At 31.1% G+C, this 14,495-nt stretch overlaps 2 protein-coding genes across 2 annotated transcripts; one reads left to right on the top strand and one right to left on the bottom strand.

Annotated features, from left to right (window-relative positions):
- Window positions 1–558: 558 nt before the first annotated feature.
- On the top strand, window positions 559–7,639 carry LOC137837067 (uncharacterized). Its single transcript, XM_068645923.1, has 9 exons — window positions 559–990; window positions 1,885–2,092; window positions 2,193–2,394; window positions 3,649–3,819; window positions 3,896–4,012; window positions 4,205–4,402; window positions 4,482–4,541; window positions 4,615–4,713; window positions 7,097–7,639. Exons 2-9 carry the CDS (start codon window positions 1,953–1,955, stop codon window positions 7,205–7,207), a joined length of 1,098 nt encoding a protein of 365 aa, XP_068502024.1. The 5' UTR covers window positions 559–990; window positions 1,885–1,952; the 3' UTR covers window positions 7,208–7,639.
- A 2,830-nt stretch (window positions 7,640–10,469) lies between these two features.
- LOC150027857 (uncharacterized) lies at window positions 10,470–11,207 on the bottom strand. The gene is made up of 3 exons (XM_090301680.1): window positions 11,081–11,207; window positions 10,837–10,905; window positions 10,470–10,733 (listed from the first exon to the last, which is right to left on the bottom strand). Exons 1-3 carry the CDS (start codon window positions 11,132–11,134, stop codon window positions 10,644–10,646), a joined length of 213 nt encoding a protein of 70 aa, XP_090157806.1. The 5' UTR covers window positions 11,135–11,207; the 3' UTR covers window positions 10,470–10,643.
- Window positions 11,208–14,495: the final 3,288 nt, after the last annotated feature.

The raw sequence follows: 14,495 nt of genomic DNA, 5'->3' as shown, positions 1-14,495 counted from the left end.
TTCATGGCCTACATTTGCCATCTATGATTACTATGTGTATATGAATCTCATCCACTTATTTTTTTTTTGTTTTTTTTCTTATGACTTTACTTATTATAAACTTCTTTCTTCACTCCAATTATTCCATAATTACTATAGTTTTAGTTGTATAAACTTTTGAAATTGATTAATATTTTTACATTTCAGTGAAGTATTATTTTTTTCTAAGTTGTCCTCAAATCAATGTTTTTTTCTTTCTAAATTGTCCTCATATTAATTGATGAACACCACATAATGGATTGATTTATATCTTGAATTTTGAAACACACCAAGAAATATTGTCTCATTCTATCTATGTTCTTGCTTTTGTATAAATTTTACTTTTGTCATCTTTTTTTTTTGTATTCTTTTTAATTTACTCATATGAGACAAAATAACACAACATTCTCTTTTAATTAATATGATGCATATTAATCTTTATTATAATTTGATAAATATTTTTTATGATAGTGTAATTGGTTATAAACAATGTCATATTTTTTTTTTCATTAATTAATGTCATGATTTTTTTCTATCCTTATCCTTAGACAGTAGTTCACTTGAGATAGGTGTTTGTTTTCTCTTTCAGCTTCTTTTGACACTTTTATTATAATAATAATAAAAAAAAATTGTTGAAAACTGAAAAAAAGAAAATATCAAAATAATAATTACTCCTTGCCTTCTTTTTCTTCTTCTTGTTAAAAACGCCAATTTTTCTATCATTTCCCACTTCCGAGGTTGTTGCCGGCCACCCCAATTCCTCTTTCTTGTTTCTCTGTTCCTTCAAAATTCCACAATTCCCAATTTTCACCAATTCAACCTTTGATCTTTGATCTCTTCACCCACTTTCTTCTTTGTTTGGGCGATTCTCAATTTGGGTGCCCCTGCTGTTTCTTGTCTAACCATTGGGTCCAATAATTTGTGGTTTCTTCAAATTGAAAGCAATGGGCATAGGGTTCGACCGGAGTGATGGTACGGATGATGAAAAATGAAAATTTATGCTTTTTGGTTGTGTTGTGTGTGTTGGGCATAGTAATGCTGTTTAAATTCTTAAATTACATCATCATTTCTAGCTACTTCTCCACTGTATAAGTTAAATTTCCACATTTGGCACAGTAACTGTTCTCTTGCTACTGAGTTTTGTGATTAATGTTGAATGAAAAATATAATGAAATTTACAGATAATATGCCTTTGGGTGCACATCGTTTACATATTCTTTTGTGTAGAACAGGTATTCACTTATATGTAACTGAATGAAGAATAAATAAGTGCGTTTTGCATTTATTATCTTAATGAATTTGCAATATCCTCTTGCTCCTCCTGAGTTTTTTTTTGGTTTGTGTGCACGTGAGTTGGGGTATTTACTTTATTGTATTCAGTAGTTAATTTATGAGTTTAGTAGACATACATTGTCATTGTAAAAGATTTTTTACTTTTGACCCATTAGAAATCATTATTTGTATGTCCTGGAAGATAGTTGTTATAAAAGTCATCAAATTTACATGCATGTCAGCTTGTGATTGTCACTTTGATTGGACGACAGTGTGAAACTTCTTTACATTGTTAGTGTATAGACTGTTTACTCAATCTGTTTGACACCTTAATTAATGATTCTGTTGGTAATTAGGATTAGGATATAAAGATATTTGATTAGGTTCTCGGTTGCTTTGTTTTCTATATGCTTATGTTGTGGGTTATGGTACAGCTTACTGAATATTCTAGTTATTATATACTTGCAGTGTATGCTTTAAAATTAAATGAGCAAATACTGCAACTATGTGTATGAGAAACTTATTTATTTATTTTCCAATAAAAGTTGTAAATTGATAGTGACACATCAATATTTGTATGCGTCTATTTTTCAGGTTTTCCTCATTGTGGTGTTTAGGGAAGCCATTTGTCTTTTGGTTTGAGAGAGCTTTCTGAGTTTTGAATGGAAAAGAAAAGATTAGATGACTATGAACCAGGTCCAGTTCCATCACCAAGAGCATTAGATAGATTTGGATTTGTAAAACAGGATGTTAGTACTTCTGATGGCTTAGGCAGAAGTAGATCAGCCTACGAGTATGCAAGGTATTTTGTTTTTCTCCTATTGATTTGTGTTTCTACTGTGTTATGATCATAAAATAAATTGCCAGTGATTTTTACCTATATTACCTTTATCTTTCATCAGATATAGGGAGGAGAGAAGGGTTAGAAAATGGAGGAAGATGATTGGGGTTGGTGGCAGTGATTGGAAGCATTATCTAAGGAGAAAACCTCATGTTGTTAAAAGGCGTATAAGGAAAGGAATTCCGGATTGTTTAAGGGGCCTTGTTTGGCAGTTGATTTCTGGAAGTCGAGATCTATTGCTGATGAACCCTGGAGTTTATGAGGTAATCAAGTTAAATTATACTGATGAAAATTGATGATATATTTTGTAGAATATTGTGTAACCTGTGATCAGTGGTTGTTTCACTTTTGCTTGTTATAGTTCTCCAATAAATATGAACTAAAGAATATTCTCCATTTTTATTTGCACATCTTTTTGTTATGACTTTGTATATTTGGGCTTGTTGTCTGGTAGATATATTTGAGTTGAACAATATTTTTCTTGGTAATATAGATTACAAACTATTTTGAATATGGATTTGTAGATATTTGAAGTTGTTGGAGATTCTACATCAACTAGATATATAACCAAATTATTGTATATAAGTGAGTGCAAACCTCACTTTATAAGTCAGTTTTACGAGATTAAGTTAGACTTAAAGCTTACTTTTTAATATGGTTTTAGAGTCTATCTTAGCAAAATTTGTTGGACCTATTATGCATCATGCTATCGGACCACCTCAAAATATCTAGTCCTATGCTCGAAATGTTCAGTCCTTGACGTGAGGCGGTGTATTGGAGATCTCACATCGACTATAAATATGATCAAATTATATTATAGAAATGGGTGCAAATCTCATCTTACAAGTTAGTTTTATGAGGTTGCATTAGATTTAAAGTCCACTTTCTAAGAGAAGTTATTTGATTAATTTTTATTTGACTGCCACAAGGGAATCCTACTTTGGAGTTGTCTTCCCAAACGAATCATTTTTATTATTATTGGAGTACTATTTTAAATATGGATGTGTAGATATATTTTAAATATGGATGTGTAGATATTTGAAGTTATTTGATCAATTTTTATTTGACTGCTACAATGGAAATCCTACTTTGGAGTTGTCTTCCTAAAGAATCATTTTTTATTATTATTAGAGTAGTATTTTACTATGAAAATGGTTAGTATTATATGTTCTGTAATAATTGAACTGTTGTATATTTAGTTAAAGTCTGTTACAATCTGTTATGTTTTTCGTTCTTAGTTAGTTATTGGTTACCCTCTGTTAAATGTTACACAGCTATATATATTGCTGATCCCTTATCTTTTGTATTTTGTCGAGTGCAATTTTACTCAAATTCAAATATTCTTCTTTCTTTTCTCTAATCTTTAACAATTTTGTATGAAATTGAAGAGATAGTTTGAATTGTGTGGTTTTTTATACTGAGGTTTCCTCCTTTTTTTATGAAATTATCTTGAATTTTATTACACAACCGTTCCATTTTTTGGAGTTTGCATTGACAAGACATTGCATCTATTGCAGCAACTTGTCATATATGAGACATCAGCCTCTGAACTGGATATAATTCGAGACATTTCTCGCACCTTTCCTTCACATGTATTCTTCCAACAGAGACATGGACCTGGGCAGCGGTCTCTCTACAATGTTCTAAAAGCTTACTCTGTCTTTGACAGAGATGTTGGATATGTTCAGGTTTTACTCAGGAATTCATCACCTTTTTATGCTTGTTGTGAAGTAATTCATAATATTGATCATTTTAAAACTCCAGGGAATGGGGTTTTTAGCAGGGCTTTTGCTTCTTTATATGAGTGAGGAGGATGCATTTTGGTTGTTGGTGGCATTGTTGAAAGGAGCTGTTCATGCCCCAATGGAAGGCTTGTATCTGGTAACTGCTTTCCTTGAATTTATTTGTTTGGATTATTGATGGTGTCAGTGTATTATCCCTGTCTTATATAAGATACATGATATTCTATGAGGAGAGGACAGGATATCTAGAAAACTGCATGTTTATTTTTTAAATTTTATTTTGATGATAATAATTCTTTTCTAAGCAAAACTGATGTTATATTGATTGCAGGCAGGATTGCCTCTGGTACAACAATACCTCTCTCAATTTGAATGCTTGGTGAGGGAGCTTCTACCGAAGTTGGGTGAACATTTTTCCAACGAAATGATAAATCCTAGCATGTATGCTAGCCAGTGGTTCATAACTGTATTTTCATATTCCTTTCCATTTCATTTGGCTCTTCGAATTTGGGATGTCTTTCTCTATGAGGTTAGCAGTGCTTTCCATCTGAAGAACCATATGTGGGTTAGAAATATGAGCCTATAATGATAACTTTCTTCTCCTTCAGGGTGTTAAAATTGTCTTTAAAGTTGGCTTGGCCCTATTAAAGTACTGCCATGATGACTTGGTTAGTATCATGTGACCTGTGTCTGTTATAAATCAAAGCAAATTTCTACTCACTGTTTGTGTTTGTTTATCAGGTTAAACTACCTTTTGAAAAACTCATACATGCTTTGAAAAACTTCCCTGAGGATGCAATGAATCCAGACACGTTGTTACCACTTGCTTATTCCATCAAGGTTCTCTCCTTTCTGTGCTTTTTTATTTTCTTTAAGTTCTACTGACCCAAAAACACATGTTCTCCTCTTTGTCATAGACTATGAATGATATGCCTCCTTGTTATGTTTCCTTCACTTCATTACTTTAACATGCATTTTATTTAAATGTTCTAATGTCTGTTACTCTTAGATCTCTGATTTCTTGATTTGGTTGATAAAGTGATGATAATCTTAGTATTGATACAATCTCTGAAGTTGGTCTTGTCTTGTTCCAAAATATCAAATTACATCAAATCAGGGTGTAGAAAAAATCTGTCTACATATGGTTTTCAGCAATGTCTGAAGAAAAAAGGTTTTACTAGATCAAATTTCTTGACCAGTGTCTCTACCCTTTTATCTTTGCCAAATAGTTGTGGAACTTGGGATTGGCATTTATTATTTTGCACATAAAGCTCAATTGCAGAGCATGGTCTAAATACCTTTTTAAATTGGCAGTTTCCATGTCATCATATCATAATTGTTAATTGATAAATTTATGGTTCTCGACTGACACCATAATGCATATTATTCAGGTTTCTAGCATTTTTCATAAATTGACTATCAAATAAAATTGATATTAGCCTTTCTGATGACAGAAACACCAGTGAGGAATAGAGACAAAAGGTTTGAGGACTGTAAAGTCATGACTCATACCAAAGAGAGATCCTAAGTAACTGGCATGGGGTTCTGGGCCATGAGTAGGAAAGGAGAAATGAAACTAACTTCAAAATCTAGGATGAAATGAAGGATAGTGATTGTTATTTCAGACAAAAATACTAGAAAGGATTCTGGCAACACCAGAGATTGAAAGTCTAGTGTATGAAGTGGTGTTATTGATATGTATAACGGAAAATATTGTGAATTCCAAAAATCCTTTATAAAAATATATTGAGAGTAGTGTTATTGAAAAGTGGCCATGGCGGATTTCGGTGGTGGATCCGGCAGCCACAACATGATGGTGGCGAATCGGGTTTCGTATGGAGGCTCATGGCGGTTGCATTGGGTCATGGAGTGGTGGCTTGGATGCTCTGTGCTACTTTGCAAAATGAAGGAGAAGCCTTTATATTCTCTCCTTTCTTTTTCCTTGGCGGACTACAATACAAGTCAGACCAAGTGTTTTTTTTTTCTTAAAAAAAGGAGTTCGGGCATACAACACGGCCCCAAACCAAACATTTAGAACAGAATTTTAACCTAGGAACCCTACCCAACTTGAAGGTATCCCACCCAGCAGCCAACTTAATTTTTTGTGAAGTGTTCCGCGGCTGCGGCTATCAAATGCAGGTCCTCTTTTTTTTTTTTTCTTTCAATTTCCTTTTTATTCAACACCACTCTACTCACCCTCCCTAATTATTTTTGTCTTTTTCACTTATTAGTTATTTTCTAAAAAAAATTATCCCCTATTTCCCCACAACTACTATAGTTACTAAATAGGGCAACCCTAAACCATAAACCCTAAACCCTAACCCTAGGCACGAGTTCAGGACGAAAGTTACTTCCTTTTAATTTGTTTATCTGCTGTTCAAACCTTATACTCTGCCAATATAGGCAAATTTATGTTAAATTAGGCATCGATGGTAAATCATTGTAATAAAACTTGTCAGAATTCCTATAAAAAAATCGGCTGTATGGTAGCTTTTTGGGATGTAAAAGGAAAATAGAAGATTTAGATAGAGTGAAAATGCATTGAGAACCCTAAACCTTAGGTGATTCTGATTCATAAGATTTGCTTAACTCTAGGACTTGGATAGTATACTTGGGTTGTTGGATTAGCCTTATATTAACTTATTTGTTGGCCCATATGCTCTCTCTTTCTGGATCACCGTGGGAATGGCCTGGAGGATGGAGAGGATGCAAGGGACTTTCTTTGATCGGTTATAGGTGACTAAAACAAAATCTACATTGTCTTTGTCACTTGGGGATTTTTCGTAGGCTTCTTGAAAATTTGGTGTCTGAAAACAATGCTTTAGTGACTAAAGGATTATTACATTTTCTTTTAAAACCAAAATCATTGTGTCACCTAATAATTTAGAGCAGTCATAGCTATAAACCAGAATGAATGGATGACAATATGATTCGTGCTGTTTAACAATGTTAAATTTTTTACTCTGTTCTTCAATCATATGATGATGCATAATTGAATGAGGCATGACACATAGTTTACTCCCCTAAGAGCAAGTCTTTTGTTTGGTCAAAGCCATATAACTCTGTTTCCACACCCGTTTATAATTCTGGTTCTCAAATACCAGTAAAAAGTAACTAATTATTGCACACTAAATAATGGCCATTACAATATTACATGGCTGTGATGCTATTAGACTGTATAGTTTTTGTGTATAAAAATCTGCATTATGGTTCTCATGATCAGATATCAAAGCGTTTGAAGGAATTGAAACAAGAGTATGAGAAGAAGAATGGAAAGATTAGACGATCTGGAGAGCTTTCTGAAAATCCAACACTTCCTAGTGAGAGCAACTGAAGTGAGAGGATATGCAGACAACATTTGTTAGACATGTAGAACTATTGGTAAACCTGAGAGCAGGACCTCCTAGTAAAGGTCTCTCACTCTGCCCTCAAATTCTATGCTGTGATTTGTGACCATATATGTTGCATAATATGTACAGTTGTATTAGTTGCTTTCAGTGTTAAAAGAGGTTTCAATGATGATGAAAATCTATTGCATATGTAAGACATTGTGTCTGTTTGAGTGAAACTGAGAAAGGAGTCAGTTTTCAAGTGTCTGTGTAGAGGAGTATTTGCTCACCAAAAAAGCCACGAATAGAGATAATGGGGAATTACTATTTGTTATTGAGTAAATTATGTTGTAAAATTGGAGGTGTGTTAAAGAACTGTCAAATTCCAAATCTTTTAATAAATTAATTATCAATGAAATCCACTGTTAATAATTGAACTATTGTTGTTCTGTCATAACTTTTAATGTTGTTTTGAAAAACTTCATGTTTTGCTTGTTGAATCAAAATTGTGAGGAATTTAATTTGTCTTTTTTGTTCTAACAATAGTGGTAGTAATTAGTTTATTTAATATTAACTAACACAAAATGTATTAGTAAACTTTTTAAAAGTAATTTATGTTGTAAGTCATAGACAACTCCAATTACCTTTTTTTTATAAAAGCTTTCATGGTATCACTATTCAACTTCACATTTCAGTTAGGTGTCAATTCTTTTTTATAAAAACTTTCATGTTAGATATTATTGTGCAATTTGATATCTCAGCTAGACTGACACTTCAAATAACAATTCCAATTAGTTTATAACTTAAGTTATTTAATTTTCTTTTATTATTATTTTATATTTTAATGTATTTTTTTATCTTTTTATTTATTTGACCTATTATTTTTTTTTATCATTAATGCTTCATTACAAGGTGTCATGTGAAAATTATAAATAATAAAATAATTAAAAATTCAATTTAAGTTAGTTTAACTTAAAAATAATTTTTTAATTTTTTAAAAATAAATAAAAATCAAATTTAGTTATATTTAATTGATCAATTACTTTAAATAAAATACTTGTTCAAGTGAAAAGATATACAACTTATAAAAATATAGAAATAGAGTTTGGAACATATAAGAGTTTATGTGTAAGTGACTAGCTTAATAAACATAAACTAATTTATTAATTATTAGTTAGTTTATAACTTAGTTTTAACAACTACATCCTTATTATTCAAAATCATGGCTAAATAATAAAGTAGAAAATGCAACACGACGAGGAATGTAAGAGATAATTTATTTTTTCCAAAATTTAAAAAGTTTTACTATGAATATATGTCTTGCTAAAGGATTTAAGAAGAATTTGACATTTATTAGAATCTATGAGATTCAGACACGCCTCTTAAATGGTGTGTCCTATATTGCACATAGACACTTAAAGGATATTCGTAGGACACGTTTTGGTGAAGTGTTCAATACAAAAAATATTTATTGAATTTCTGGGAATTCTAGCACGGTTCTACACACAATTTTAAAAAGAAGAAATACATTAATTTTTTTAAAATCTAACTTATTGTATAAATTTTTATTATGATTATAAAAATAAAGAACAAATCTTTTTGAACCAACCACGAGAAACATCTTTTTGCTACAAAAGAAAATTAAAACACATAAATCTTTATTGTCAATTTATATAATTCATAATTATATAGTATAAAGATCCGTGTTCTCGTGTCCTATATTTTAGAGATGATACGTATCTCTGTATCCATGTCAGTGTCTATGCTACATAGATTAGAACACATTAAAGTTTGATTATTTTTTAAACCCTGAATATGAAATAAATTAAATTTTAGTTCTCTCAAATTAAAAAAATATTTTTATTTATCAATTTTTGTAAATATATTGTTCATGTCTCTAAAAATAAATTTGAGAAATTAAAAAGTTAAAAAAATAATTAATTTAGTCTCTCAAATTTAGTGTTAAGGGATTAAAATTAATTTTTTTAACTTTGAAAGACATTTTTTTAAAATATTAGTAAGTAAAATCAGAATTATTCTAAATATAAGCACTAAAGATATAATTAAATCAAAATTTAGTTACTTAAAATTGAAAAAAAATTCAAATTACATAAACAAATAAAAATTTACTTTTCTGGTATCCTCTATTTTTTTTTTCTGAATTTTCATTCTCTTTCTTCTTTCTTTTCTCGTCTTTCTATTTTTTTTTTCTTTCTCTCTTTTCTTTCTCCCCATTCCTTTAATCTCTTCTTTCTCCTTTCTCTTCTCTATTCACATATTATTTCTCTCTTATTTAGTAATATTAATATAAAAATATCAATATTTGTATTTTTGAATATTGAATATTATCTAATAAATTTTTAATTATCAAATATTGGAAAATTGATTCATTTTTATTTTCATAAAATTTAATATTGACTTTTTTTCAGTTTTTAAATATACATTTAAAAAATATATTTTGCACATTAAATAAATTCAATTGTCGCATCAAAACTAAGAATATGAAATTTTAAAAAAAAAATTGCATTCATTTATTGAAATAAAATATTTGATTTTTTTAAAGCAATTAAAAGTTTTTGGTATTTTAAAATTCCTTTCCAAACTTAACATAGAATATTACTCAATATCTATTTAAATTTTTTCTTCCTATTTTTTTTTCTCGAGTTACCAAAACAAACACACTGTTAATAAAGTAATATAAATGTTATAAATTTTCTGACATGCTTAAAAGGAAAAAAAGAGAGTTTAAGGAATTGAGATAGTAACTTGTGTGAAAGATTATGGACATAATATGGTTGATAAAATACATCTCTAAGTCACATTACACTTTATATTTTATTTTTTTATTTGATATATATATATATATATATATATATATATATATCCCATCAATTATTAAATTTGATACCAAACTCAACATTGAAATTTATTAAGAAAATGCTTTTAAAAAGGTCTAGAACATACATGTCCACTCATATTTGTGGCTCATATTAGACACAAAATAGATACACTAAAATTTAAAATTAGGTTTAAACTTAATGAGACACATGTATTGAGTGGCTTGATCTTTGTTCCACCATTAACAAAGTTTGTATTGTTCTGGTTATAGTAGCTGTTATTGATTGATATTTTAACTTTTTAATGAAATTTTATTTTTTTATTCTGAATTTTCTTTCAAATAAATATTTCAAAGTCATTAACATATAAAAATGATTTGATCTTTATTGAAAAAACTACTTTAAGCATGGAGAGAAGATTACAACCATAGAAATGTGAAACATCACTAATATTTGATATAGCTGAACTTACAAAATAGAAAATAAAAAAAATAATTACATTTGAAAAAGAATGAAACAATGTTCCTGCATAATACATGAATCAGCAGAGCAGGGTTTATTGGAAGGGAAACCAAGTCCAGCATAGTTAAAGATCCATTCATCTTCATTTGTTGCTGTTGCTGTTGTTCATCCCTGTTGCATTCTTCACAGCCTCAGAAGCTTCTTGTGCTTTAGCCTGCATTTGGTTTCCAACCTATGCATAACAAATACACTTTCTTTTAGGGTTTCCAATTTAACAATTGCATGTAAATTATTATAAATTTATTTGATTAGGATAAATGCTGGAAAATAGAGACCTCTTGCAAGGATTCTTGAGCAGAATGAGCAGCATTGGTAGCCTTCTCCATTATGGTGTTGGCCTTTTCCTGCAATGCCACCAAAAACCTTGTGTCAGTGTAAGAAAATCAAAGCTAAAACAACTATTTAAAAATGAGCAAGAAAACATGAACATGTCTCAAACCAAACCATGTAGTAATGATGTTTCATATGTTAAAGAAAGTTCTAGATGATTTTGAAATGAAAAGAAAGTTAAAGAGAGACCTCAGTTTGGCCCTTGGCTTGTCCAGCTTGGTAGTTGAGGTTCTGGGAGTCCATCTTGATTCTTGAAACTAAACTGTTTGTTTGTGAAAATGAAGTGTTGTTTTAGGGTTTGATCAAATGCTGATATATTTTTTTTCCATTCTCTGTTGTAACTTATATAGTTTCTGAATCCACTGCATAATTTGTTATCATGTTTTGTTGCAGAAATTGAGATTCACATTTTCTTCCTTCAAATGCGTTTTCAAGGGCACATGTCATCCAATTCTTGTTGATAAACATGTATGTGGATGAAGTTCATTCGTTATTTTAATCTCCTACATTAGCTTGGACTAGTTCTTATCTTATTTACTAATATTAGTGAAATTTAGTTCTATCTTATGGCTAAAATATTGGAGTAGAAAAGTATATATATATATATATATATATATATATATATAATAAAAAATGAATAAGTGATAGTATTTAAAGGATACTAAATAGTAAAATATTGAATTAGAAAAGTCTATACATATACTTTTATGTAATAAAAATAAATAAATAAAGGAAAGTATTTAAAGGATACCAAATATTTTATATGACAAAGTGAGAAATACCAAATGATGTTTAGGTACTTAGCATTATTAATTTATAAAATATTCTTCCACCCCATTTTTATACTATGTTTTTAGGGAAATAGTTTATTCTATTTTATATGGCGTGTTAAAGATAATTTATTCTATTTTTTTATAATTTTATAAAATTAGAGACGCATTTAACATTTTCAAGACTGAACAATTAGTTAATCAGAGAGATAAAAGGTTTATCATGAAATTTATATAATTTTTTTTGTTGTAAAATTTCAAATATTAATTACTTTCCTAAACTCCTATAACAAAATCTTAGAGGTTGTATTCCTAGTAGAAAATAATGGTCGTAAAGCATTGGCATAAGGAGGTAGTCCATTAATTTTGAACAACTCGATAAACTAAAAAATATCAAACTAAACTAATACAGTTAATGAATTTGGTTTATTTATTTAAGTTTAACCATATCAAATTAATAATTTAGAACCAACATATACTGATACTGAAATTTACTTTTGTGGATTCTGTGTAATTGTTACTTGGATTCAAAATCTTGGTCGATTTCCTATTTGATTCTAAATATTATTGTTATCATCATTTTTTAATAGAAGTGAGGCTGATACATCAGAAGTGTGTGCAATGGTGCAAACAAATGTTTGGTCTTAAATTTATGCAAAATCTTGTTCTGCCTCGTTTTTCTTCTCCAGTTGGTGTTTGGAACCTTTGAAATGTATGATAATGGTTTCTTGATGTATTTTAGGTTTTTTTAGTACGGTTAGTGCTTTTGTTTGTTAATTTGGTGACTTTAGTTTATTATTACAGTAAATGAAGATGAATATTCCTTGTCTGATGTGATGCTTTAATGTAACGTACGTAATCGCACGTAATCGTAATGAAGAAAGAGAGGTTTTGATGAACCCTAATTGTAGAGAAAAATAAATATAAAAGAAACTTTTATTCACTTGTATATTAGAGAGTAAAATACATGGTGTATATATAAGAAAAAGATTAAGACCTAGCTGAAACAGAAAAGGAAAGTTGGGCCAAACAAACAAAGCCCAATAATTTAAAATATAAAATTAAATATATTAACACCCCTCAAACTGGGGAGTAGATATTTGTCAGGCCCAGCTTGGATTTGAAAGTAGAGAATTGTGTGGAAGCAAGGGGCTTGGTGAATATGTCAGCAACTTGCATTGCAAAAGTAATGGGCAGTAGTTTGAGGAGACCAGAGTTAAGTTTTTCACGAACTAGGTGGCAATCAATTTCGATGTGCTTGGTTCGTTCATGAAAAACTTGATTGGAAGCTATTTGAAGGGCAGATTTGTTGTCACAGTACAGGGTTGCAGGCTGGGAGAGAGGAAGATGTAAATCCTGAAGGAGGTAAGACAACCATTGTAACTCACATGTGGTGGTGGCAAGGGCTCTATACTCGGCTTCAGAGGAGCTGCGGGAGATAGTTGGCTGTTTCTTTGATTTCCATGATATTAGGGAGTCTCCTAAGTAGATGGAATATCCAGTGACAGATTTGCGTGTGGTAGGACATGTTGCCCAGTCATAGTCACTAAAACCATAAAGGTGAAGTGAACTAGTGTGAGAAAAATATAGTCCTTCATGCCCTTGAGGTAACGCAAAAGACGTGAGACAACTTGCTGATGATGAGTTGTGGGTGCAGATATGAATTGGCTTAAATTGTGGACAGCGAAGGCGATGCCTGGTCGCGTGTTGGTTAAGTAAATTAGACGTCCAAGGAGTCTTCTGTATTGGGAAGTGGCATCGACATCGAGAGGTGAGCCTTGGTCGGGAGAGAGACGGGAGGTGTGAGTCATAGGAGTGGCCACAGGTGCAGAGTCAAGCATGCCAGTGTCTGGAAGGAGATCAAGAGTATACTTGCGTTGACTTAAATGAAGACCAGTACTGTTGCGAGCAATTTCCAGTCCCAAAAAGTAAGTGAGATTACCTAAATTTTTTTTATCTTGAAGTGATGGTGAAGGGATGCAGTAATTGTATTGATTTCCTCCGTGTTATCACCAGTTAAGACCAAGTCATCAACATAAACAAAAATAACAGTGAGTTTATCATTATTATATTTAAGAAAAAGAGAGTGATCAGCAACAGAAATAGAGTAATTATTTGATAAAAGAAAAGTAGAAAGTTTGGCGTACCATTGGCGACCAGCTTAACGAAGGCCATACAAAGACCGTTGAAGCTTGCAAACATGTTGGGGAGAAGGAAGAGAGAGGCCAGGTGGGAGGGTCATGTATACCTCTTCATGGAAATCACCATGAAGAAATGCATTATTGACATCAAGTTGTTTTAAAATCCAATTTTTGGTAGTGGCAATAGCAAGGAGAAGGCGGAGGGTAGTGAGTTTAGCAACAGGTGCAAAAGTGTCTAAGAAATCAAGTCCTTCAAGTTAGGTGAACCTTTGGCAACAACTCTAGCTTTGTGGCGCTCAACAGTGCCATTAGAATGGTATTTGATTTTAAATACCCATTTACAACCAATAGTTTTCTTTCCTGGAGGGAGAGGGGTAAGTTGCCAAGTATTGTTAGCAGTAAGAGCTTGAAGCTCATCTTGCATGGCAGATTGCCAAGAAGTATGTTTGGAGGTTTCGTTATATGTTTGAGGTTCAGGATGAGAATTGATAGAGGAAATAACATTTCTAAAATTGGAAGATAAGGAATTGTAAGACAAGTAATTATGAATAAAATATCTACTACTTACAGTGTTGGTTGCAGTGTGGAAATTTGCAAGATAGGCAGGTTGTCAGTGAGGACGAGCTGATCTTCTTGGAAATTGGGGTGAGATGCTTCCTGGAGATGCAGGCGGTGATAATTCTGATGGAGGTG

This window comes from Phaseolus vulgaris, chromosome 4, assembly GCF_051622355.1.
Source record: "Phaseolus vulgaris cultivar YP4 chromosome 4, ASM5162235v1, whole genome shotgun sequence".
Taxonomy (NCBI): Eukaryota; Viridiplantae; Streptophyta; class Magnoliopsida; order Fabales; family Fabaceae; genus Phaseolus; species Phaseolus vulgaris.
Note: the sequence above shows the minus strand (reverse complement) of the source record. Positions and strands in the feature narration are given on the sequence as shown.

Excerpts from the sequence above, each read along its gene's own strand:
- LOC137837067 (XM_068645923.1), top strand. The coding sequence starts at position 1,953 with ATGGAAAAGAAAAGATTAGATGACTATGAACCAGGTCCAGTTCCATCA. Across the intron at positions 3,820-3,895 it reads GAGATGTTGGATATGTTCAG|GGAATGGGGTTTTTAGCAGG; the intron begins GTTTTACTCAGG and ends TTAAAACTCCAG. Across the intron at positions 4,542-4,614 it reads AGTACTGCCATGATGACTTG|GTTAAACTACCTTTTGAAAA; the intron begins GTTAGTATCATG and ends TTTGTTTATCAG.
- LOC150027857 (XM_090301680.1), bottom strand. The coding sequence starts at position 11,134 with ATGGACTCCCAGAACCTCAACTACCAAGCTGGACAAGCCAAGGGCCAA. Across the intron at positions 10,906-11,080 it reads AAGCCAAGGGCCAAACTGAG|GAAAAGGCCAACACCATAAT; the intron begins GTCTCTCTTTAA and ends GTGGCATTGCAG. Across the intron at positions 10,734-10,836 it reads CTCAAGAATCCTTGCAAGAG|GTTGGAAACCAAATGCAGGC; the intron begins GTCTCTATTTTC and ends TGTTATGCATAG.